General features: G+C 45.8%; 2 protein-coding genes across 5 annotated transcripts in view; one reads left to right on the top strand and one right to left on the bottom strand.

Moving 5' to 3' along the window:
- UBE2L3 (ubiquitin-conjugating enzyme E2L 3) overlaps nt 1-20,524 on the top strand; it is a 23,230-nt gene extending 2,706 nt beyond the window's left edge. For 2 of the 4 annotated variants that reach the window (XM_014547099.1, XM_014547100.1), the window contains exons 2-4: nt 5,811-5,906; nt 16,154-16,340; nt 20,370-20,524. In XM_014547099.1, the coding sequence (XP_014402585.1) occupies nt 5,811-5,906; nt 16,154-16,340; nt 20,370-20,524 (438 nt within the window). Of the gene's footprint in view, nt 1-1,657; nt 2,439-5,260; nt 5,403-5,810; nt 5,907-16,153; nt 16,341-20,369 lie in introns of those variants that run through there. The other 2 variants (XM_005875502.2, XM_005875503.2) reach the window with 2 other exon arrangements.
- Nucleotides 20,525-25,829: 5,305 nt separating this feature from the next.
- The window catches only part of YDJC (YdjC homolog (bacterial)), a 2,337-nt gene continuing 1,375 nt past the window's right edge, over nt 25,830-26,791 (bottom strand). The window contains exons 2-3 of the mRNA XM_005875578.2: nt 26,649-26,789; nt 25,830-26,494 (exon numbers count right to left, since the gene is read on the bottom strand). Of these exons, the coding sequence (XP_005875640.1) occupies nt 26,140-26,494; nt 26,649-26,789 (496 nt within the window). The 3' untranslated portion in view covers nt 25,830-26,139. The remainder of the gene's footprint in view (nt 26,495-26,648; nt 26,790-26,791) is intronic.

The raw sequence follows: 26,791 nt of genomic DNA, 5'->3' as shown, positions 1-26,791 counted from the left end.
TTTAGAGAGAGTGGAAGGAAGGGGAAGAGACAGAGAGAAAGAAACATCAATGTGAGAGACACATCGATTGGTTGCCTTCCCCCACGTACCCCTACCAGGGCCAGGGATCCAGCCTGTAACTGAGATATGTGCCCTTGACTGGAATCGAATCCGGGACCTTCCAGTTGCAGTCCAATGCTCTATCCACTGAGCCAAACCAGCTAGGGTAAAACTTTATTATTTTAAGAAATATGGTGATACAATTTTGGAAGGGAGTAAAACTACCATTAATTGAGTACTTACAGAGGTATTGTGTTAAGCACCATATAACATTTTTTGTAATTTTCATTAGGGCCCTGTGAAGTAGGTTTCTTATATTTTTTTCAGGTAAGATGGTAGACTTTTTAGAGCTTCAGGTTGGTGTGGAGGGTGGGGCTGGTAGGGTTGAGGCCAGCCCTGCCTGACCCAGAAGCTTCTGCTCTTTCTAGTCCACTGATTATTTGGCAGCTGTTGAAGCAACCGTCTGCCAGATCAAATAGTATTTCTATGTATACTATATAAAATAAAGAAGAGCATGGTTGGAGATTGGGATATTCTGATCCTATTACGTATAGGAATCTTCAGAATAGAGAACAGTAAAATAAGCACTGTAAGCTGCAATCAGCATTCACTCCTTAAAGTTGTTTTTATTGATTTTTTTAGAGAGAGAGAGAAAGAAACATTAATGTGAGAAGGAGACATTGATTGGCTGCCTCCTGCACACCTCCCACCTGGGATTGAGCCCACAACTCGGGCCTGTGCCCTGACCAGTAATCAAACCAGCAGCCTTTTGGTACACGGGACAACACCCAACCAACTGAACCACACAATGGCCAGGGCAGCATTCACTTTAAAAAAACAACAACTTCAGAACTTATATAGTTTCCATGTACCTGGCCCTGATAGATGTTAATTCTTGTATGTATGTATGTGTGTATGTATTTAAGTATATTTTTATTGATTTCAGAGAGGAAGGGAGATGGGGAGAGAGATAGAAACATCAATGATGAGAGAGAATCATTGATCGGCTACTTCCTGCATGCCCCCTACTGGGGATGAAGCCCACAACCCCGACACGTGCCCTTGGCCAGAATCAAACCCGGGACCCTTCAGTCCATAGGCCAATATTCTATCCACTGAGCAAAACCAGCTGGGGCGATGTTAGCTCTTTTAGAAGCTTATTTCTAACTGGAAATGGCACTAAATCAGGGCCTCAGCGTCTTCCTTGCTAGAAGACTCCAGTTGGATGAGTGCAGTGGTTCTTAAGCAGGGTGCATATCATTGTCACCTGAGGATCCCCAGGCACAAGTGCTCAGCTGAACTCAGGAGGTTCTGATTCTGCAGATCTATAGGGGGCCTGGGCACAAGTCCATCTTTCTTTTCCCTCCTTCTCTACCCCCTCTGCCCCTGACCCACCCCCACCTCTCCATGGGTGTTGAATAACTTCCCAAGGGGCTTGGGCACATACCCTGGAGAAGTCCCCAAAGTTAATACTCACTCTAGCCAAACTCTAAAACTTCCCTAAAACTTTCCCCTGTGATTTCTAATGTTTTTGAGTACATTTCCCACACACAAATGCCTGTTCTCTTCTCTCTAGAAGTTCGGCTTCTCCCATCATTCAAGGCCCATCTCAGAGCTTCTCTTCTATGAAGCTGTTACCCTCTGCTGTTGCCTGCTGGGCCACCCATGCTCTTACCTGCAGGCTTCTACAGAGCAGCGCTTCTCTCTCTCAATCCAGCCTCAACAGCCAAGAAGATGGCATTCAGCTTTACTTCCTGTAGTTCTTTTGGGGCACAGAGCACCTTTTCCTACTTTGCAAATGAAAATTACAGGATGATAAGGAATATGGTTTTGAAAACTACAATCACCCCCTACCTTGAGACCTGCTGGTCCAGAGTAGTGATAAGACATCTGAAGCAGCCCTGACTTGCACAGCTGATTTTTCCTCTGTCTGGATTTCTTAAAGAGGACCGCAGCCACAAGCTATAAATACTTTGCCCAAACTTCGTTGCACACATTTGAGTTGTGTGACAGTGCTTATTGTGTACAACTGTATCCTGTCTCTCACTGTTTGAGCTGAGCCTTTTGTGCAGGACTTGGAGCAGTGCACTCCTGCTGGGGCCAAGGCCACCTCCCTGTTGGTGCCTGCAGAGCTGTTAGGCAGTGGCTCTTCTCTGCTGCATGCCACACTTTGACCTGGAGTGAGCATCAAGCTCTCTGAGCTGCAGTTTGGGGGGGAATGAGCTTTTCCCCCTTTGAAGAGCTGATAAGCACACCCAGGCTCTTTTTCACATCCTGCAATACACTGAGATCCACATCTGGGCTCAGAGATGGACCTCATTGTGAGAAGCATTGCTCTTTCTCCCTCATCACTTACCCTGGCTGGGCAGCCTGCTTACCCCCACGGGGAGAAGGAACGTGTGAGTTGCCTGGTTCTGCTTTCCTTTGAGCTCTTGGTTTGTCAGTCCCGAGCAGCTGACAGGGGACTGCCTCTTGCTCTGAGCAGAACTGAAACAAACCTTTGTGGGGCATATTTTGTAAAGTTTCTGTCATTCTTGGCTATAGCTTTCCTGACTTTGTTCTTCTAGAGTGGGCCCTCTCTCACACTTTTTCTTCGTTGGGTCCTTTCATCCATCATTTGAAATTTGAACTCTGAGTTTGCATTGGTTTCATTATATTCCTTCCCCAGTTCTTCATTCTCAGTACAGGGGTGCAGTTTTGCTTGAGGGTTTGTCAGTACTCTTGAGTCATCTTGCCTTTTCGAGTTTCATACCTTCAGATGAATCTACCTTTTCTCTGAATGACTTGAATCCATCTTCTCTAAGTTGTTCTCCTCAGTGGAGGTGTGATTGGCATTTTGGGTTGAATAGTTCTTGTCTGCACGATCATCTTGTGCAATGCAGGACTTTTAGCAACCTGGCCCCTGGTCGTGCCAATGGTTCTCAGCAACTGGACTCTTCAGGACATTGGGAAATCAGGGTGGGGTGGTATCACAATGTCTGGCATCTAATGGGCAGGGCTGGGATGCTCAAGTGCTGAGTCCTGCTGGATGCTGGCACCACCCTGTTGAGAAACACTGTCCTAGGGGGCTGCCCAGTGTCCCCTGGAGATTAGGGACGGACTTGCTTGTTTGTTTGTCTTGGTTTCTTTCACTTCTGTCTTATAATTAGTACTTCCTTGTTGGTTAGAATTATGCAAAGGATGTTGCCTCTTCCGTCTTTGGTGAGGTTAACTTGAGAGCAAGGTAAGTTGAATGTTTTTCTGGTAGTTGCACTTTGGATTCCCTGAGCCTCCCAGCCCTGCCACCATTAGTGCTTGCTGCCTTTTCGTTGGCCAGGAGGTATGTGGCCTCCTCCTCCCACAGTATGACTTTAGTCTTTGTTCATGTATCTCTTGCTATCAAAGCACCAGTGGGTGCTTTTCCTCACCCCTATGCACAGTGCTCACTTGTTCCTCCCTTTCTCTTGAACAAGATGCAATTTTTCTTTTGTTGTTTTTTCCTTTTTTATATATAAGATTCAGTTTTTCACTGCTATATTGCAGTTGACCCCCATCTTGGCATATTTTTGTAATTCTTTTGAAATTTACATTCTTGTATTTATCATCCATACTTCATGTTGTTAGTATATGGATTTCTGAAGCCATAAAATATAGTTTCATATTTTTTTTTTAATATATATTTTATTGTTTGTTTGTTTTTTATAGAGAGGAAGGGAGAGAGGTAGATAGTTTATCTGGAATTTTTTCCTGTCTACGTTTTTGATAGTTGTTAGGACTTGGCTCTTAAGGACATGATATCTTTTGTCTCTAGCCATGCATCTTAACTCTAATATCTTGAGCCAAGTACCAGAAAATCAAAATAAAGATCCCTTCCCATTCCAGAGCCCCCTTTCCTTCCCCAAGCCCCAGCTTCCCATCTGTTCACTATCCTGAAGTGTTGGGGCTTCTGAGGTTTCCTGATTCCTGTCCTCACACCTGCCCTCACGGAGCTTTCGTTCTGTTTGGAGAGGAGTGGGCCAAGGTGGTCGTATGGGTGTGCAGCCTTTTCCCCTTCCTTAATCTGCCCAGACTGCATAATTCCAAGGTGAGCATTTCTGATGAGTCCCGGGCATTAGTAGGAGGACTAGTTAGCAGGTTGAGTCGTCTGTCAGGTTCCATGCTTTCCCTCCTGCAGGCTCAGGAAAAGGGTCCAGGCCACCCCTTCCCCCACTGCAGGGGTCACAGCCATTGCCGCTAGCATCTTCCCTCACTGAAGCTGCACATTGCTTAGACATGGAATTCAGTCTCTCAGTGGCAGTGGCTCTCGTCCACTGTAGCTTGTTTAAAATCCATTTCAAACTTCACCACCCTACACTTGCTGGACCAGAATTTTCCAGGCTGGGACCCAGACCTAGACAGTTGTAGTGGGTAGCTAAGGTTGAACAAGCAGCAGGACCCTGTGGGAAGAAATTTGGGCTTGTCATCTGCCCTGAGGTGTCACTGTGGCCCCCTGTCTCTTGCATGTTCATTCGACATGCTGTCTTTCTCAGCCCACTCCATGCCAGGCATCGCACATCCTCCAACCTAGAACCTGTAGCACTGGCTCAGTTGCCCTTCTTTGGGAATTGTGTCCTTCGGGTGCCTTGTAACTGTCAGCTGTGTGATCGGAATAGGGGGTGTAGATATCTTTTGGATTTGATGTGGGGACTCATTCAGAGCCTCCATGCCATTGTGAGCCAGAGCACCAAAACAAGGAGGGTCCTTCCAGGTCTGGTGGGGTTCATGGGTTGGGCCACCAAGGAGGAAGCCAGACCAGTGAGTAGGCTGTCCTTCCAGTGCAGCAGAGGAGGCGGGGCTCAGCTGGGTGGTGCTCTGGGGTTGCAGAAGGGAAGGCACTCAAAAGATGTAGAGGAGGCTGTTGTGCCATGGATGAGTGGCCAGATTGGGGAATTGGGGGGCAGCACATCACTCCAGGTATCTGAGAATGGAGGACGCTGGGCTATAACACCTATTGGATGTTCATTTGAGTTATTGGGAAAACAGCGGGAAATGTCTGGTTGGTGCACAGTTGATAGACAATTCCAGACCAAACACATGTCAGGCAGGGCCTTGAAGTAGTCAGGGTGGTCATTCTTTCCGGATGAGATGGTGTTGGCTGCGTTGACTGTATAATAATAATCCCTGGTATTTGCAAGGGGTTCTGTTGCTTACAACGTGGTTTCCCCTTCATTGTCTACAGCTCTGGGTCTTGCTATCCCTGTTTTGCAGCTGAGGAAACCGAGGCTCAGTGAAGGTTTTCTGTCCCCCTCCCATCCCAGACTGGATAGTTGTTCTCTTCGCTGTGTGCCCATGCTGAGGCGGAGCCCTGAAATCGCACTTACAGCGTTGGGTAGAACACTTTGTGGGTATGTGTGTTCTCCTGGTCCCACTTTATTCATCTTTATCCTCGCCGTCTGACACACAGTCAGTGCTTAATAAAGCTCGGTTAGAAATCAGGTCTGTAGTACCTTTCTTGTGCCCCTGTTGTGTGGTGACAGCCTAGAGAGGAGGCAGTGCTTTCGTAGGAGCACAGTCACTTACCCTGTTGAGTACTGTGGGTTTACCAAGGTGGGACTTGTCTTGGTCTGGGGCGTGGGTTGAGGGGACCACCATGGCTCTGGGCCTCTTAACCAGACCAGGCATGATCTAGTCCACAGTGAAATGTTATCGTTGGTGGTGTTGGCACTCAGTTTTTAATTTGAGGAAGTCAGGGGGATCTTAATATGTGGTGCTTTCCTCTGTTTGACACCCATTTATGCTTTGTCAATCAACAGGAGCTTGAAGAAATCCGCAAATGTGGAATGAAAAACTTCCGTAACATCCAGGTTGATGAAGCTAATTTATTGACTTGGCAAGGGCTTATTGTTCCTGTGAGTATTGAACACTTCACTTCTTATCAGATTCTTCTCCAGGTGATGTGTGTGCTGTTGGGCTTGTCTCTCTAACTCCTAAGGAAACTTAGTATAGGCAACCAACAGATGCACAGCGGCGGGTAATAAGGTAGGGACTATAGCCTTGGGTTCCTCAGTAGAATCCCAACTTTGCGCTGGTTTTGTAACATTCTGGGTGTCCCGAGCTTTCCAGGTCTGTTGTTACCAACCCGGGAAAGAAGTAGAGTGTGCGTGTCTGTGCTCCTATCTTCCCTGGCTTCTCTGGGCCTGACCTCATGTGGCTAGACAGCCACCTTCTCTGACCTCTTTTGGGAGATGGCGGGTGTTCCCATCTAGATCTTCTCTGTGCTTTCCTGCCTGGGCCCTAACCCTCATCCGTGTCTCTAACCCTCTGTACATTTGTGTTCCAGGCTTTATTCCTGGTACCCTCCAGTGTGTGCCTCCCATTTGTCTCAAATCTCTTTGCTTCGAGGCCCACCTGTTCCCCTCACCAGTATCTTTTAGGACAACTAGAAGTGAGGGCCCTGGATTGGTGTGAGGAGAGTTTCAAGTACGCAGTTGGCAACTCATTCTCCCAGGGTCTGCCCCCAGTGATTCCAGCTCCCTGTTTCACTGACTTCTGCCTCCAGACAGGCTCCGACCTCCTCCTAAGAGCAGCTTTCCTGTGACCTTACTACCTTCTTGGTTTAGTGTCTGCTCTTTCTCCATCCTTTCAGCTCCTTACCCCTCAAAGAGACTTGTTCTGTACTAACTCCAGTCTGTGATCCCAGTTTCTTCACCCTCCTGAAGCTGCTTCACACCAAGCACACAGGCTCCCCTCAGTCCTCACACCTCTGGCTCTGCAGCCCAGGAGCCGTGTACCCTACTTGCCTCCTGAGTGTGCTATGTGCTTCTGTCCTGCTGCTTCCTCTTAACTCTTAGACATAAATCTAATTTAGTCTCTCGCCTTTCTCTCATTCTGTTTTGTTTCTGGGGATCCCTGTTTCTTCCAGCATCGTTGGTTACTAGGTTATTACTGTAAGTGAAGGAGCCCATCTCTGCCTCCATTCCTGCCTTCTCCCCAGAGACTCACCCTCTGTCCAGGAAGCAGCCTGACTTGACATTGTCAACCTTCTAGTCTCCCTGTTCACATCTGAGACCTTTCAGTGTGCTCCCTTTCCTTCCTGTTCTGCATCCACCCACCTTCTCTTTTCTTCTCCACTTTCACCATTTAAGCCTCAGGCCCTTTCCTTGTGCCTAGCTCTACCCCACATTGTTGTATAAAATCTTTCTTTATGGGCAGATTGGCTACTTTGTTAAAGCGGAACATAAAGCATGCTTACTATAGATGCTTTCTTCTTGATGCTGGTGCAGATCATGACTTCTTTTAAAGTCCCTGGAACTTGAATGGCAAATATTGGATTTGTAATTTATTTTCATAATCATTTGGATAAATAGGGAAATATATACTTTGTAGTTTTTAGTACACATTCAGAAATTTTAAATCTGGGAGGTTGCACTCTGGTTGAAAAGATGGAGTCTTTTAAATTTCTCCAGGGTTGGAGGTGATGGTGCTCAGGGTACAGGTTATGGTGCTGATGGTACAGGGTACAGGTACAGTGGAGAAGCTCCTGACTGGGGAGGGTCAGCTGGTAACCCCAGCCCTTCCCTGCTGTGGGGACCTGGTATGTGCTGAGTGGAAGGATAGTCAGGACCATCTGACCACCTACTAATTTAAGAAGTAAACAGGTAGTCTGCATCATTTGAAAACTGATAAGAATGAATGGGATGCCATTGAGCAGTCAGGCTTAGACAGTCTACCCCAGGGGTGGGCAAACTTTTTGACTCGAGGGCCACAATGGGTTCTTAAACTGGACCGGAGGGCCGGAACAAAAGCATGGATGGAGTGTTTGTGTGAACTAATATAAATTCAAAGTAAACATCATTACATAAAAGGGTACGGTCTTTTTTTTTTTTAGTTTTATTCATTTCAAACGGGCTGGATCCGGCCCGCGGGCCGTAGTTTGCCCACAGCTGGTCTACCCAGTGAGCTCCATGGCCTGAAAGACTGAAGGCTAGCTCCAAGAGTTGATGGTTGTCAGGCCGACTCTGACCCCAGTGTACACCAAAGCCTTCCTCTGGTGTCATGTTAGCAGAGCCTGTGGAATGGGCCCAAGGTGGTGACTGGCTGGTAGAATCCAGTGTGCTTGAGCCAAGGCTCTGGCGAGTGTTCATGCCAAGCCTCACTTTCCATTTAGGGAAGCTGTGCCCAGAGATAGTAGACCATGACCAGGGCTGCCCTCACCCCTGCTCATGCTGCCTCTTCCCATTCCTCTCTCACGTCTTCCTGTAATCATTGCCCAGGGCCCCTGGATTGGTGTGAGGAGAGTTTCAAGGACGCAATTTGCAACTCATTACTCCAGGGTCCCCATTAGTACTTCATACCTGGGCCTCAGATCTTCCTATGGTGAGGTAGGAGCTGGGTCAGTATGGGGACTCTTCTACTAAACTCACCTGGAGTCTACGCAGCTGGGATGAAAGCAGGGCCAGGCTGATAAAGGCATGGTACCCTAGAAATGTTCCGGGCATGTGCCCTTGACTAGAATCAAACCCGGGACCCTTCAGTCTGCAGATTGATGCTTTATCCACTGAGCCAAACAAGCTAGGGCCCTCCCAGCTTTTTTATGTGCATTCTTTAATGGGCTGTTAGGTAATTTCATAATTATTTCATATTTTTAAAATAACTGTATCATATCCCATAATATTTATATTATCATTTATTTAATCATTCTTTTCATATTGGCCATTTAGATTATTAATGTTTTTCCATTTTAAAACTAATGTGGGAAACTCAGTGTATCTTTTTTCTTTTAGATTCTGATCTTAAGAATTATATAATATCCTATAGTATATATTTCATTGGGGTCAGGTTTATATATAAGGAACGGGCCATCTGTAGGGCTGTACAGACAGTCCCTGATTTAAGATTACCACTGAGCCACCCCAGTCCGGATAAGTTTACAATTTTTTCAACTTTACAATGGTGCAAAAGTAACATGCATGCAGTAGAAATGTAGGCAAAGGTGGGATGTTCTGTAGGTTAAACACATTTTCAATTTACAATATTTTCAAATTGTGATGGTTTATTACTAGTAAAAGGTAACACATGCCCTGGGTTTGGCTCAGTGGATAGAGCGTTGGCCTGCGGACTGAAAGGTCCTGGGTTCGGTTCCAGTCAAGGGCACATGCTGGGGTTGCAGGTTCGATCCCCAGTAGGGGGCGTGCAAGAGGCAGCCGATCAATGATTCTCTCTCATCATTGGTGTTTCTCTCTCTCTCTCCCTCTTCATTCCTCTCTGAAATAAAAAATAAAAATATATTTTTTTAAAAAAGGTAATGCATTATATATAGCCCAGTCGGTTTGGAAAAAAGAAGGTAACCCACTATAAGTTGAGCGTTTGTATATATCATCAACTTATTTTCCAGAAAGACTGTGCCAATTTATGTTCCTATGGACACTGTCTGCACAAGTTCCTATATGTATCCTTGGCTGTCATGGAAGTTGCTAGGCATTTTTTTTAAAAAAATGTTTTTATTGCCCTAGCCAGTTTGGCTCAGTGGATAGAGTATCGGCCTGAAGGGATCCTGAGTTCGATCCCAGTCAAGGGCACATGCCCAGGTTTCGGGCTTTATCCCCAGTGAGGGGCGTGCAGTAGGTGGCCGATCAAGGATTCTCTCTCATCATTGATGTTTTTCTCTCCCTTCCTCTCTGAAATCAGTAAAAGTATATTAAAAAAATATATGTGTGCACATGTGTGTGCATGCGCACATGTGTTATTTCAGAGAGACCCATACATTTGCTTTTCACCACAGGGATTGTCCTCTGCTATTCAGAAGATTTCCAGATAGAATTGTCCTACTATATACATATTGATTTCAGAGAGGAAGGGAGAAGGAGAAAGAGATAGAAACATCAATGATTATTGATCGGCCTTCTTCACGCTCCAAACTGGGGATTGAGTCTGCAACCTAGGCATATGCCTTGACCAGGAATTGAACCGGTGACCACCTGGTTCATGGGTCGATGCTCAACCACTGAACTACACTGGCTGGGCAAAATTGCTGGGTATTTTTTAAGGGGGTTCTGAGTGGCACTGACTTCACCTTCTAGGCTGTGGGGTCCAGTTGACCTAGGTGAGAATCCAGCCCTGCCCCTGTTGATCTTGGACAAGTTATGCAGTTTGTCCTAATATCCTTACGTCTAGTTGTTTTAAAAGTTCAATAAAGCCCTGACTGGTTTGGCTCAGTGGATAGAGCGTCGGCCTGCAGACTCAAGGGTCCCAGTTCCATTCCAGTCAAGAGCATGTACCTTGGTTGCGGGCACATCCCCAGTGGGGAGTGTGCAGGAGGCAGCTTAATCAATGTTTCTAACTCTCTATTTCTCTCCCTTCCTCTCTACAAAAAAATTATAATAATAAAAGTTCAATAAGTGCATGTGTGAAGTGCCTAGTCTCACTCTTATTAAAAACTGTCCTGTTCTCTGGAAAACTCAATATGTATTCTCCCTCCTGCTCCCTCTGGGGAGCATGCCTGCGCCTTTCCCATCCCCCTCTTCTTCCCCTGGTACCTCACCGTGGCCCTTCCCCTTCCCGTCCTAGGGCCCTCCTCTGCTTCCGTAACCGTGTCCTGAGCCTACGAAGCCCCTCTGGCTCACCTGTACTACCTCTGTAACTTTCTAAATAAACTTCCTCTTATTGTTTGAAAAAAAAACAAAACAAAAAACCTGTCAATATGTAACAGAGAGCCTATGAAACAGACATACAGAAAGAAATTGTTGCCATTTTGATGCAAAAGTTCTCCATTTGATTTGTGTCTTAGTCTCATTCAGGCTGCTGTATTACAAAATACTAGACTGGTTACCAAACAACAGACATGTATTTCTCACATTTCTGGAGCCTGGAAGTCTGAGTCAGGGCACAGTCATATGAGGGCCCTCTTTTGGTCACAGACTTCTTCTATCCTAGCTCTCTCTGGCACTAATCCCATTCGTGAGGCTCTGTCTTAATGACCTAATCACTACCCAAAGGCCCCCACCTCCTAATGCCATCACCTTGGGCATTAGGTTTCAACATATAATTTTGCGGGAGGTGGCACACAGACATTCAGACCATAGTAATTTCCATTTTTAAAATTTTGCTATTACAATTGAAATTTCTTTTCACTATTATTTATTGACTTTATATTTCTGCAGTCTGTTATCTATTAGGTTTTTAGAATGTTTTTGTTGAGTTGTAGGAATTCTGGATTAATCCCTTGTGTCTGGGACAAATATTTTTCAGCTTACTGTATATTTTTTAAAATTTTTGTTTATTCAAAAATTTCTAATTTAAAGGTATAGCTTAAAATTTTTGTTTAGTTGTTTGTTAATCTTCACAGGATATTTTTTCATTACTTTTTAGAGAGGGTGGAAGGGAAGGGGACAGAGAGAGAAAAACATCGATGTGAGAAAGACGCATCAATTGATTGCCTCCCGAATGCACCCCAATGGGTGCCGGGAATCGAACCTGCAACCCAGGTATGTGCCCCTGACGGGAATCTAACCCATGACCCTTCTGTCTATGGAAGGCCAATACTCTAACCACTGAACCAAGCTGGCCAGGGCTTTTTTTTTTTTTTCTCTTAAAATTTTTGATGCCCTGGCCTTTTTATTTTTTTAAATATATTTTTATTGATTTCAGAGAGAAAGGAGAGGGAGAGAAAGATAGAAACATCAATGATGAGAGAGAATATTTGATCAGCTGCCTCCTACGCGCCCCCCACTGGGGATTGAGCCAGCATCCTGGGCATGTGCCTTGACCAGGAATTGAACCAATAACCTCCTGGTTCATAGGTCGACACTCAACCACTGAGCCACACCTGCTGAGCCTGTATGTGGCTTCTTAACATAATATTTAGCACATTTTTGCAAGCCCTCAAAATTGCGTTTTTTAGCTCTATATCCTCCATTTCTGTCATGTTTTTTTGTCTCCGCATTTTTTATGCTTTCTTGGTGCACCCCCTTGTGGTCTTTGTGCGCAGTCTTGTTCTAGTTAAGCCTTGATTGTTGTAGTTAATACTAGAGGGATTTGACCACCAGGCCGACTCTTAACATAATATTTTCAAGGTTCATCCATGTCGTAGCACGTATCAATACTCAATTCCTTTTTATTACCAAGTAATATTCTATTGTAATGGATATAATCATAGTTTTCTTATTTACTCACCAGTTGATGGATATTTGGATTGTTCCCACTTTTTGGATATTATGAATAATGTTGCTATTAACTTTCATGTACATGGTTTTTGTTGTTGTTTTTAAATATATTTTTATTGATTTGAGAGAGAGAGAAACATCAGTGATGAAATAGAATCACTGATTGGCTGCCTCCTGCATGCCCCCTTCTGGGGATCGAGCCCACAACCCAGGCATGTGCCCTTGACCAGAATGGAACCTGGGACCCTTCAGTCTGCAGGCCGACACTCTATTCACTGAGCCAAACCGCTGAGGGCAATGTACACGTTTTTATGTTGACATGTTTTCATTTCTTTTGGGTAATTTACTGGGTCATATGGTGGGGTTGCTGGGTCATGTAGTGACCTTATGTTTATTCATTTGAGGAATTGCTAGACTATTTCCACAGTGGCTATACCATTTACATTCTTACTAGCAGTGTAAGAGGAGTCCACTTTCTGCACATATTGCTGACAGTGGATGTTGTCAGTCTTTTTGATTGCAGCCATCCTAGTAGGTGTAGAGTGGTTTCTCATTGTGGTTTTGATTTCCCTGATGGCTAAGGTAATGAACATCTTTTCATGTGCTTATTGGCCATTTATGTCTCTTTTTTGGAGAAATGTATATTCAAGTACTTTGCCCATTTTTAAATTGGGTTATTTTTAAAATTATTCAGTTGTAATTAGCTTTAATTTTTTTTTTAATTGATTTCAGAGAGAGGAAGGTGAGGAGTGAGAGAGACAGAAACATTGATGTGAGATGGATGTGAGAGAGAAACATCGATTGGTTGCCTCCTGCTCCAGGGATGGAACCCGCAAACTGGCTATGTGCCCTAACCAGGAATCGAATCCACTACCTTTTGATGTATGGAATGATGCTCCAACCAACTGAGCCACCTGGCCAGGGCGTATTTATATATTAATTTATTTAAGCTTTGATTTTTAAAAGCAGTAAGATCAATTTTTCTTTCCTAACAAGAAATTGTTTTATGTGAATGTCCTGGAACTGAATCCCTACCTCCTAGATTGGTGATGAGGCTCTCATACCTCCTACTTTATTAGCGGCTATAAGCTTGTGACTGGTGACTGGGATACAGAGATGTAGAAATAATGTTTTCTATATAACACTGTTCTAGGTGCTGGGATCATTGTGTTTCAGGTATATTAAGCCATTATTCTGAGAGCCGACATTCTTGGACATGTTCGAAAGAATAACATAAACACTTGTGTTGATGATTTTATCATCATGCAGAGAATCTGATCGGTTAGCAATAAAGTTAGCAAATGTTTGGTTGGTGCTGAGGACACCTCAGGTCCCTGCTCTCAGGCATCTCCTGGATTAATGGAGAAGACGGGTAATCAAAATGCAGCCAGGATCCCACCAACTTGGCCACCATCTCACAATATATGTAAATCAAACCATCATGCTGTATTCCTTAAACTTATATAGCAATGTATATTAATTATGTTAGTTAATTATATGTTTGTGAATTTCACCTCAATTAAAAAACTTTCCCCCCACTTGTAACAAAACCTAAAAACTTGCTGAAGCTAGTCAGATATTTGGATATCTATGAGGCAGTTTGGGTCACACACCCCCCCCCCCTTTCTGTTGGCTCTGGTAATTGGTGTGGTGTTCTTGACAAAAAGCACTTGGCACAGACAGTCCCGGGCACAATATAAAAGCTCCTTCATTGTTAGAGGTTCTTTTTTGGTCGAGGAAGAAGGAAGATTTCCCTCAGCATTAGCCCTGCCTCCAGGAGTGTGTTTGAGGCTTTGGTTTCCTTCCTTCACTTTTTGTAGATACACTTGTCATTCAGATTTCTCGCCTTCCTTTCTGTGTTCTTTCGCATTGTGTAGCCCATTGCACCGGAAATTCTCACCCACCAGATTTCTTCCTTCTTCCTTCTGTATTGCCTTTCTGGCCTTACGGTGGAGCAATGTCCCTCCTCCCTTGGGCCCAACACTGGCCCATGTTTCCTGCTCTTCTCTGCTGATTCTTCTGTAGCTTCTTCTCTCTTTCTGTAGCTGTAATGGTTGAAGCAAAATAAGACACAGGGCCACACATAAAAGTAATTTTGCTGCCAACCTTAGGGTACTGGGATTATGCCTTCATGTTGGTGGAGGCTACTGAGCTTAAACAAGCCAGGCACAGGCTTTGTGAACAAATGCCACAAGGCAGTATGACCTAAGAAGCTGGGGACATCTGCCTTGCAGACTGAAAGACAATGGATAGCAGCATGAGCAAAGTTATGAAAGAATATAGACAGTATAAGTCGAGTTTTATAACTACACTAGAGGCCCAGCTCATGAACATGGTGCATGGGTACAGTCCCTAGGCCTGGCCTGCAATCAGGGCCATCTTCCCGGGTAGCTGGCAGCCGGCCCCGCTCCCCACCACCACCCACCCCCGGTTCCCCATTCGCCATCGGGTGATTGGAGCCTGCTGCCCCAGGGGAGGGACTGGGAGGTTGGCCTTTCCCGCCCACTTACTGGTCTGTCCCTTGATGCTGGTCGCCCTCTGTGTGTGGTGCAACTGGCGGGGCGGGGGCCTTGGTCTGGTGCTGCCTGCGCCTGCCACTACCCACCCCCAGTTCCCCATTCCCCATTGGGCAGTCAGGGGCTATGGGCTGTGGGCAGCTCCTTCGTTGAGCGTCTGCCCCCCTGGTGGTCAGTGCATGTCATAGTGACCGGTTGTTCTGCCGTTTGGTCGATTTGCATATTACCCTTTTATTATATAGGACTAGAGGCCTGGTGCATGAAAATTCATGCACTGGAGGGTGGGGGATCCCTTGGCCCAGCCTGCCCCCTCTCACAGTCCGGGAGCCCTCAGGGGATGTCCTATTGATGGCTTAGGCCCGCTCCTGGGCCTTGCAGCCACCGGAGCTCATAGCTACCGTGAGCCCCAGGCCTTGCAGCCGCTGTGGCATTGTCCGGATGGACATCTGGAAGATGTCTGCCCTAATTAGCATATTACCCTTTTATTAGTATAGATATGAGTAATATATATAGATATCTAGAATGAAAAGCCTTTGTATGTACTGTATATGCATAGAGAACATACCATGGCCATGTGGCAGGGGGCTAACAGCCATTATCCTGGACAATGGAAGGTTTAGTACTACTTTTTTGGCGTAGATGGTATATTTCTATGAAAAATAACAATAAGGCTACTTCTGTTCTGTGAGAGGTAAAGTTCCTTGTTGAATTCAATTCATGGAGATTGTAATTTTAAACTTAGATATAATTCAGAGAGTAGTCATAAAAGATTGGTAAACCAGTTCTAGAAATACTTATTTCCACTAATATTTCTTTTCAAAGGGAATATGATGGAATTCATTAATGTTAGAATATTTGTTGACTGTGCTATGAAAAGTCCTACAATGCAAATTGTTGAAAACAGTAGAGAGAGCCCAGCCGATGTGCTCAGTGGTTAGCATCGACATATGAACCAGGAAGGAGGTCGCGGTTCGATCCCCAGTGGGCGGTGTGCAAGAGGCAGCCGATCAACGATTCTCTCTCATCATTGATGTTTCTGTCTCTCTCCCTCTCCTTCCCTTGCTGAAATCAATAAAAATATATTTTAAAAAATAAAATATGGAGTCTAGGTGATAATGATATGTCACTGTGGGTTGATCAATGGTAACAAATATACCATATTATTGCAAGATGTTGATAGTGGGGGAAGCTGTGTATGTGCAGGCCAGGGCAGTTTTGCTTGCTGCGAAGCTAAAATGACTCTTATTACATAAAGTCTGTTTAAAGAAAATAAGCCAGAATGTCAATCTCAGACCTTTTCACAACTTAGCAGACATCTTGCTCTAGAAATACTGATTGATTAGTGGTTTCCCTAACGGTGGTAAAGCTTCAGTTGATATGCCACTTGAAATAAATTAATTTTCAAGTTAACGGAACATTCCTGTCCCAGCGGCAGATTCGTTTACCATGGTGTGTTCATTTCGATCTCTTTCTCCGCAGGACAACCCTCCATATGATAAGGGGGCCTTCAGAATCGAAATCAACTTTCCAGCAGAATACCCATTCAAACCACCGAAGATTACATTTAAAACAAAGATCTATCACCCCAACATCGATGAAAAGGGACAGGTCTGTCTGCCAGTAATTAGTGCTGAAAACTGGAAGCCAGCAACGAAAACCGACCAAGGTAAAGCATGCTCCTATGTCTTCTGATGGTGCTCTTCTGGGGCTGCTGCTGGGACAGGGGCTCCGCGGTGCCTTCTAATGCCTCGTCACACACAGTCCAGAGAAAGCTCACTTACGAACTCCCATGCACACACAAGTGCAACTGAGGTCCCACCAGTCCTGTGGCCATGTTGACCTACAGTTGGTGTCAGGTGTTTGAGGAGGCCCTTCCTGTGCTTGCATCCCAGTGAGGACACATGTAGACAGACCAGCCCAGTACTTGGTGCCAGTGTAGGGAGGGATGTAGGCACTGTTCCTGGGAGGTTCATGAAGGATTGTGGGGCTGCCTCAGGGGGCAAGGTGGAGTGGTGTTTAAAGTGGCTTCACACAGCAGTTAGCAAGTGTACTCAGACATGAAGGAAGATGGGAGGTTGTAGAGGGCCTTCCAGACTAAAAGAAGGGTACAAGCCAAAGCCACCTGGTGGGCAGCAGCAGAAAGCCAGTGGCTCAGAGTGGGTGGTGTGGGGGTGGCGGATATAGTTAGACCCAAGGGCTGTGTGCCCAAATGAAAGCACATAGTTGGCTTTAGCAGGCCTGGAACTCCCTGGAATTGGATGTGGCCGTTTGTGTCCATGTTCTGGGTGTCTGTGTAAGCATACATACCCATGGGGGTGGGAGAGTACTTAATTCAGTATTATTGTTGGCCTCCCTCTTGTCCCCTGAAAGTTACTAGATTTTGTTGTGGCCATATCTGGTTTTTATTTCCTAGTTCCAGAACTTTGTTTTGAAGTCCTAATATTATATTTTCTTATAAGTAACCAGCCAATCACTATAAGGTCTTTTTAAATTATAAGCATACATACCCATGGGGGTGGGAGAGTACTTAATTCAGTATTATTGTTGGCCTCCCTCTTGTCCCCTGAAAGTTACTAGATTTTGTTGTGGCCATATCTGGTTTTTATTTCCTAGTTCCAGAACTTTGTTTTGAAGTCCTAATTTTATATTTTCTTATAAGTAACCAGCCAATCACTATAAGGTCTTTTTAGATTAAAGAGAGTAGATAAGGCTGGCATTTTCTAGACTGCAGGTAGTTTTTCAGTGAATGATATAGTCATTTTTCAGTGGAACCCCTGAAAGATGGTGTTGAAAGCCTTTCACATGCAAAGTTCAGCCTCAGGCTCAACACAGCTGAGTAGTAGAAAGGAGTGGGCACTAAATGCTGAGTCAGAATAGAAAGATCTCCAGTGGATTTGGCATTTGGCCATTTTGATGTTTATAAAAGCTTGACAGTTATTTTTTTAAAACAATGTATTTGAGAGAGAGAGAGAGAGAAACATCGATTTGTTGTTCCACTTATTCATGCATTCATTGGTTGATTTTGTGCCCTGACCAGAGATTGAATCCACAACCTTGGTGTATCAGTACGATGCTCTAACCAACTGAGCTACCCAGCCAGGGCCGACAAAGTTATTCTTTTTTAAAATATATTTTTATTGATTTCAGAGAGGAATGGAGAGGGAGAGAGAGATAGAAACATCAGTGATGAGAGAGAATCATCGATTGGCTGCCTCCTTCACTCCCCCCACTAGGGATCAAGCCCACAATGCGAGCATGTGCTAGGGCCAACAAAGTTATTCTTAAGTGCAGATGCCATATATAGATATATATTAGACAGATTCCTAGCTCTGTGTTGGAAGGCTATAGCTGCACTTGTTTAGGAATGCCTTGTCAGCCACTAATGCAACTCCCAGAGCCGTTGCCAAGTTGTGTATCTTTCCCGCCCTTCCCCCTTCATTCCACTCTCTCTAAAAATCAATGGAAAAAATATCCTTGGATGAGAATTAACCAAAACAAAATTTGTATGGAGAAAATTAAAACAATTTAAAATGAAAGTTTCAACCCCCCATACACTATTAAAACAAATCAAGTAGATAAAGTTATAAAAAGGACTCAAGAAATATAACAAAGAGGATATTAGTTAACATTTTTATAAAGCATTCTATGGAACGTACCATTCACATTTTACTATGTGAGAATGAAGCACCCTAGATCTCCATAAAAAGGAAGAAATTATAGTGTTAACATCCTCTAATACAAGAAAACTGTCAATAAGAACAAAAATGAGATTTCATAGGCTTTACCCTCTGATCATATATAGGATGGGGCAAAAATAGGTTTACAGTTGTTCATATGGAAAATAACACAGTAATTAATACATAATAATAAAAGAATAAACTTTTGTGTACTCAGCTGTAAACTTACTTTTGCCCTACCCTCTACAGTGAGAGAATAGGAGGTAAATTTTTACTGTTTTTAGTCTTTCTTTTGGAAGAAAAAAGTGTTTCTGGGGCGCACCTGGCTCAAGAAAGAGATCAAGAAACCAGAGCCAGACATTTATAAAATAAAATGAGCCTGCTGTTCCATATATAAAAAAATAATGGGATGGGGCCATAGTTGTAGTTTGACAAGCAGTCATAGATATCAGTGTTCTCACTATCAAAACAAGCTAAGCTAAACTGGGTTTATTATAGTTTAGCTGAGGAGCCAGAAATGCACCCAAAGGAAACAGAGAAAGAATGAAATACTCATCAGAACTACTAAATAAATTTGAAAATATTTAGACTCGGTCAAAAAGTAAAAGCAAGTTCTTGGGAAAATAGCAAACTGCAGAGTGAGTATCTTTTGAAAATCATGTCTTAATAATTACCAAATGATTTTATACTAATGCATTGGATATTAAGGTATAATCATAGTAAGAAACCAAGAGCCTGAGTATCCATAACAGAGAGTGGGCAGGGAAACTCACCAGTGCTCCCCCACATCCGCCCCAAAGCATTTACTCCTGTGGGGTTCCCGAAATGCTAATGAAGCAGCCATTCTGCTAGGAAACAATTTCTAATTATGAACAAAAGACTAGAAGCCACCTATTTATTCTATCAAACTTAAAAGGAATGAAGAGGCTTTGCTAGAAGATTTATTCAAGCTTCTTAGAGTTTGTAAACTGGAAACACAGCTGGTCAAAACGTAGAAGTGCTGCAAAGGAGAAAGAAGAGCTGAGCCCATGCGTTTGCCTGCCCCTGCCCCAGGCATGCTACCATTATCTTCCTCGCTCCTACGTTCCAAGGGCCCAGGACTCGCCTTCCAGCACATCTAGGATTTACTGCTTTTGGGGGGAGCATTGTAGAACCCACCCAAGCCCATCGATGTGACTTCTGCTTCTGAAATAGACAATATACTGCTACTGGGGGTTAACCTCCCAGTGGTTTTAACCCCTAGTGCAGTGATGGCGAACCTGTGACACGCGAACTCATTTTTTTTTTTTGGTTGATTTTTCTTTGTTAAATGGCATTTAAATATATACAATAAATGTCAAAAATATAAATCTTTGTTTTACTATGGTTGCAAATATCAAAAAACTTCTATATGTGACACGGCACCAGAGTTAAGTTAGGGTTTTTCAAAATGCTGACACGCCGAGCTCAAAAGGTTCGCCATCACTGCCCTAGTAGTTAGACAGGGTGGTCCAATGACCCTTTCTCAGCTTGTTTAAAAGCTCGTCGGGGTCTTCCAGGGTGGACTCATTATGCATTTACATGCTGCAGGCCCGTCTTGCACCCTTCATTCTCATACTCACTCATTGACACTACCCTGAACTGAGTGCAGTTCTGGAACACATCACCCAGTCTCTGCCCTGGAGAAGCTTCACGCATGCACACATGAGAGAGAGAGAGAGAGAGAGCGAGCCAGGCCTGATGTCTCCAGACTGCTGGGAAAGGATGAGAGTGACTAGGGGCTGGGACATTCAGAGGAAGAGGAGGCGGCGGCAGCGGCATCACTCTGAACAGTTATCCACTGTTGACTGTCGTCCATCACTTTATCCTCATTACAGAGGAAAGTTAAGTGCTTGTGGTTAGAATTTTGGATAAATCAGAGGCCACTTTGTCTTAGAAGCACATAGATATAAATCAGTATTAGAGTCAGAGTTGCATATCTTGCCTGGGCCCTTTCTGAGACTATTGTAACCAGCAATGCCTTCTCCTTTTCTTGGCAGTAATCCAGTCTCTCATAGCACTGGTGAATGACCCCCAGCCTGAGCACCCCCTTCAGGCTGACCTAGCTGAAGAATACTCTAAAGACCGTAAAAAATTCTGTAAGAATGCTAAAAAGTTTACAAAGAAATATGGGAAAAAGCGACCCGTGGATTAAAATCTGCCACAATCATTCCAGCGAGTGTGAGCAGAGACTCCGAGCAGTGCATTCAGAAACCCCGAAAAGCAGGACTCTGTGGAAAATTGACACAGGCCACCACCTGGCGTTTGCTTGTGGCAGTTACTAACTTTCTACAGTTTTCTTAATCAAAAGTGGTCTTAGGTAACCTGTAAAGAAAGGATTAAAAATTTAAGATGTTCTAGTTCTGCTTTCTTTGTTTTAAAAATCACTGCTTCAGTCTACTCTAAAAGAATGGTGTTTCTTTTCTTGTCCAAATTTATCCAAAATCTTCCATTTACATTTAGACCTTAAGGTTTAAAATAAAAGGTTGTGGTTCCCTTTCTTCCCATGCCCTTTCAACGCCACTCTCTTGCATTCAGTTTCTTTTTCATTCATTCACTTTGCCAGACCCAGGCCCCACCTCTGCAAGGAGAAGAGACAGCTCTATCTGGTCTGGTGACTTCTCTTCTCCCATGTTGCAGTGCGTGTGGGAGTTCATTCAAGTCCTCCTGATTCCAATTTATAGCATACTTTAAAAACAATTTTTTTAAAGCAAGCAAACCACCATCTTCCCCAAAAAATAACTATGAAAAGGAGGCCCACTTCTTATGTAAAAATCTTGCCAATGTTATCATCATAACACTGATTAAATGGCAACCCTGATGTCTGTGTGTGTGACTGAACACTAGCCTGGCCTGGCCTGCCTGGGAAGACCCTGCAATATCAGGTCTGTGGCCACCCAGGGAGGGCCTGCCAGCCGGAGGACACTGCACTTGTGTGAGGAATTTCTCATCAGAGAGGCTCCTGAGGTCAAAGGTTTACGCTCCTCCCTGCAGCCATTTTAGAAGATGTGCTGGCCTTTACAGACAACGCTAAAGCCAGAATGTCCATTTGAAATTCCACGCTCACCAGTCAGCAAGCTCCATCCGAATGTGCCACGGAGCCCGATCTCCACCTCCTCAGTGCAGCAGCCCCGCCTCAGCCCTCCTTCAGCAGTTTGACCCTTTGCAGGGTTGGAATTGGCAGGACTCAGCTAGAGCCAGAACCAGTCCGGGGTCACCGATGCCCTGCTGGCCTCTCCCTTTGAAGCAGCCGGCCAGGCCAGCCCAGGAACAAGATGGCCTTCCCTCCCTCTGGACTCACAGCCTTTGCAGAGTCAAGCTCCACTTGAAGCCCACTGAGTAATATCCTCTACATGTGTTTTATATTGTTTTGACTGCCTTTTTTTTGTAGAAATAAAAATTGACCTTAGAATTTATCCTCAGATGAACTTGTAAGGATTTGAATGTTAATGTCTTTTTCAAAGCAAGTGGGACTGTCCCTGAAATAGTAGAGAAAACATGTCGCTGACACCCAGAGGAAGCTGCTGGTCCAAATGCCATGTGTCACCAACTCCGCTTCGGCCACTGGCAGCTTCCCTTCCTGACTCTCCGGGGTATTAGATTCTGTGGAGAAATGACTTAAACTTTGCTCATTTTAGTTTTAAAACGAGATCCTTCTAGGGCTATGACCTCTAAGACAGCTTGGTCTTACTGCACAGAACTGGGATGATGTGCAGGTTAATGTCGTTTAGTTGTCCGGGCACGTGGTCCCTGCAGTGTGTCACTGATTCAGCTGCTTTAGTCCAAGATACTCAAGGGGCAGGCTCTGGAGACTCCTGCCTGCTCAGGGGAGCTGGGCCAGCATTTCCACATCTGTCTCTTCATTGGCAGAAAGGTGTTGATGGACGTTGTTTCACTTACATACAGATTTGTAATAAAATGCCAAATTCTGTCGGAAGCTATCCAAGTAAGCCACCATCATTGCTTCTCTGAATCCAAAATTATTGCCATTCTTGGAAACCATCCCATTGCTTCGTGTTTCTACCAGCATAGTTCTGCCTGCCTGTTGTCCTTCACTTCTCTGTTCACCACAGGAGGTACCTTTTGTCAATGCCGGCAGCACCTCAGGGGACTCTTAGCCCTGGCATTGCACCCCTTGGTTTGTCCAGTCAGGAGAGGCCTGGCCCTGGGAAAACGAGGCCATGGGGGGTCCTTCCCTCATACCTGGGTGGCTTGCTCCATCCAGCCTTCAGCAGTTCCGGGTGGTAGCTGAGCCTTCAGAGCAGGCTTTGAGTACGCTGGTGCCCTGGCAGCTCTGAAATCAAATAAGCTGGGTCCTCGGGGAGGGGAGAGCTGTCACCCACTGTCCCAAGCCCACTCAGGAATTCACACCCGCCTGAACTGAACCAAAGTGGGCCAGGTCCTCCCCCTCCTCCCTGCCCCTGCCCACCATGGCAGAGAATAGGCTTTCTAAAGATGCTGCGATCCCGTTCTGCTGTCCTTAATAAAAATGCTCTCCAACACTCGTTTGGTTGTGTGGGTTTCTTCCTTACTGGCGGTGGGCCTGCACTCAGTGGTGCGGGAGGGGTGGCTGGTGCCCAGGTCGTAGGGCCTCTGGTCTCCTGAAGCTTTTGCCTGCTCCTATCTTCCCATGACCCAGCCTCCAAAGGAAGCACAGAAAAAGCTGAAGAGTCCAGATTATTGGGTCTCCCTTGGCTGTCTGGGGAGCAGACAGCACCTCTATGTATCACTTCAGTCAGATCAGCCCCTAAAGAGTGATACCCACATTCAGCAGAAGAGCACACTGGCTATCTTTTTATTATTTTTTATTGATTTCAGAGAGGAAGGGAGCAGGAGAGAGAGAGAAACATCAATGATCGTCTGCCTCCTGCATGCCCCACACTGGGGATCAAGCCCGCAACCCAAGCATGTGCCCTTAACTGGAATCGAACCTGGGACCCCTCGGTCTGCAGGCCAACACTCTATCCACTGAGCCAAACCAGCCAGGGCCAAACTGGCTATCTTTTGTTCTTGTTAATCCTCACCCGAGGATCTTTTCCCCCCCACTGATTTTTAGAGTAGAAGGGAGGGGGAGAGACAGAGAAACATTGATTGCCTCCTCCCTGACCAGGGCCAGGATCGAGCCTGCAACTGAGGTACGTGTCCTTGACCAGCATCAAACCCAGGACCCCTCAGTCCGAGGGCCCATGCTCTAGATGCTGAGCCAAGCCCGCTAGAGCGAGCAAACTGGCTATCTTGATTGAGGTCATGGAATTAATGAGGGTGTACCTGAGGGAGTCCTTAGATCATTACCCCCAGAAACCTCCTCCTGAGTCTCCAGGACAGTGGGCAGCTGAGGCATTGACTCAGCCCAGGGCCCTGACCATTTATTTATGTTAATCCTCACCTGGGGATATTTTTTCCATTGATTTTGATAAAAATTTGTTTTTATTGCTTTCAGAGAGAGAGGGAAACATCAATGATGAGAAAATCATTGATCGGCTGCCTCCTACACGCCCCACACTGGAGATCAAGCCAACAACCCGGGCATGTGCCCTGACTCAGAATCAAACTGAGTCAATTTGTGACCTCATGGTTCATAGGTCGATGCTCAACCACTGAGCCATGCCAGCCAGGCTCCATTGATTTTTAGAGAGTGGAAGGAGGAGAGACAGAGAAATATCGATGTGAGAGAGACCATCAATTGGTTGCCTCCCACATGCACCCTGACCAGGGGCCAGGGATCCAGTAAGTGGCTTGACCAGAATGGAACTCACAAGCCTTCAGTCTGAGGGCCAGTGCTCTAACCACTGAACAGCCGGCTAAGGCTTATTTTTTTAATTTGATGTTTTTAGAGAAGAAGGGAGAGAGAAGGAGAAACATTGATTTGTTATTCCACTTATTTGTGGACATATTGGTTGTTTCTTGTATGTGCCCTGGCTGGGGATCAAACCCACAACCTTGGCACATTGGGGCGATGCTCTACCGAGCCAGGACATCTGACACTATTTTCTATCAGCCTAGTTCCTTGCCTGTAATGACACCAGCTGAGAGCAGGCCTGCATGTTTCTGGGAGGGAACATCTTACCTGGGATTTATTTGACCAGGAAGCAGGAAGCAGTCCTTTCCTTTGATCATTGGCTGGGGTTCTCTGCCATGTCCCAGCACTTTATTCCCTTTGAACCTCAGGACAACCCCTTGGGCACCATTATTCCAATTTTTACAGAGGAAGAGACTAAGCATCTGTGACAGCCAAGGGCACATGGCCTGTGTTCTTACACAGTCTAGCTCCACTACTGGTCTCTTTGAGCCCAGGCGCAGCCACAGTTCCCCCTTCCCCAAAGCCAGAGGCCTGCAAGACCCTCTCAACTTCCTGAACTCTGGAGTTAACATTTTCTTGCCTCCCTTCATTGTTGTTGGGTTGTTGTTGTTTTAATTGATTTTAGAGAGGAGGGGAGTGGGTAAGAGAGAAAAACATTGGTGTGAGAGAGAAACCTGGATCAGTTGCCTCCCGAATGCATCCAGACCTGGGATCGAACCTGAAACCTGGGTATGTGCCCTGACCAGGAATCAAACCCAAGACCTTTCGGTGCACAGGATGACACTCCAACCAACTGAGTCACACTAGCCAGGCCCTTCCTTTGGTCTAATTATTCAGTTCAAAATATGGGCCTTATTCACTCCTGTGCCCACAGCAGCCTGACTTCTGCCACCCTCTAGCTCCAAGGTTCCTCTGGCAAGGGCCTCAGGACTTCCTCAAGGCCAAGTCCATAGGCTGGTGGCCTCACCCTGCTCTTGTTACTTGGCAGCACCTCAGTGCCCCGCCCTGCAGGGCAGCCACCTGACGCAGTAGAAGGCAAAGCCTGAGTTGGTCTGAGTTCTTCCGGCCCCAGCACCGAATTGGCTTCTCTCCTTGCTTCTCTCATGCAACGTGGAGGAATGTCACCAACCTGAGGACTGGAGCTGAAGTTGGGACTTCAGCATAGTGCCTGGGCCGGGCAGTACTTGTTAATGGCTAATCTGGGTGCTTAGAAGTGTTTTTTGGAAAACTTTTTTTTTTTAATTGATTTCAGAGAGGAAGGGACACAGAGAGAGAAACATCAATGAGAGAATCATTGATCAGCTGCCTGCTGAATGCCCCCCACTGGGGATCAAGCCCACACCAGGGCATGTGTCCTGACCTGGAATAGAATTGTGACTCCTGGTTCATAGTTTGATGCTCAACCACTGAGCTACACTGGCAGGTGACTTCTTTTTCAATAAAAATTGAGATTATAATATACCTCCTAAAAAGTATCCAGGTGAGACATTTTTCTCACACCTCCCAAAAGAAAACAAAAGCTAAGCATGAACAAAATGAGAGTGAAACTTGTTTTATATGTCTTTTCTGGAATAGTGACCGGGTTTGGACCCTGGGAGTTGCTTTTGCCTGCCCCTGTGTCTGTAACGGTTTTCTGGGCACAGTTTATAAACCATTCAAGTTTTACAAGACACATTACTTTATTAATATAGTGATCTCTCCCCACTACACCTAAACAAAGACGGTGCTTACGTAGAAATGTGAAGAGCAGAAAATGTTTGGCAGGCTCCATGCTGAGATATCACAGGCTGACCCACCTGCAGCCAAAGGTCTGGCTATCACACTGAGGCATGAGGATCTGGGCAAAGAGGTGGCATCATTCTGCCCAGGGAAGTCACAGAACCCCCTCTAGGGTTTGTCTGTGGGCTGTGCCAAAGCTCAACCCTTGCCACGTTCCTGAGCACTAAGGCATTAGTCCTTGGCTGTCAGGGTCATGGTTGGGAGGACTCCAGGAAGGTTGCTAGAGTGGCTTCACCAGGTCTCTTGGACTCTAGGTCATGGAGGGCACAGAGCTGCACGCCATCCTGGGCCAGCCGGGCCTGCAGCGTGGGCTCTGTGAGGACACGCAGCTCATGCAGCCGTTCCCAAGAGCAGGAAAAGGCGTCGGGGCCCTCACCGCAGCCTCCAGCGGGAGGCACACTGGGGTAGCCTGGGTGGGCCATCAGCTCCGCTGTCAGGGAGTGACCTGTGGGTGTACCTTCCAGGGCCCGAGCCAGTGCTCCTGACACACGATGAGCAGACATGTGCCGGCCACAGGTGCTCAGACCCACGAAGGCATCCGTCCACCTGTGGATACCCAGGCATCAGAGCACAGACGAGCAGGACAGTGATGGGCAGGGCTAGGCCAAGGGCAGATGAGAAAGGTACTCAGCTAGCCAGCTGGACCCACTGGGACCTGAGCCAGGTAAGGAACAGGGCACAGCGGTTTGGGGGTCCTCACCTTAGGCCACTGCGGGAGAAGGGGCCCACAGCAGCCCGGGCATCGCGCTCCACTGCACACGCGAAGGCGCGCGCAGGGGCCTCCAGCCAAGTACAGTCGCCCAATCCTCGCTCCAGCGGCAGACGCGTGAAGCGCACCCCGTG

The sequence above is a fragment of the Myotis brandtii genome, unplaced genomic scaffold (assembly GCF_000412655.1).
Source record: "Myotis brandtii unplaced genomic scaffold, ASM41265v1 scaffold463, whole genome shotgun sequence".
Lineage (NCBI taxonomy): Eukaryota > Metazoa > Chordata > Mammalia > Chiroptera > Vespertilionidae > Myotis > Myotis brandtii.
This window is presented reverse-complemented; position numbering and strand designations above follow the sequence as displayed.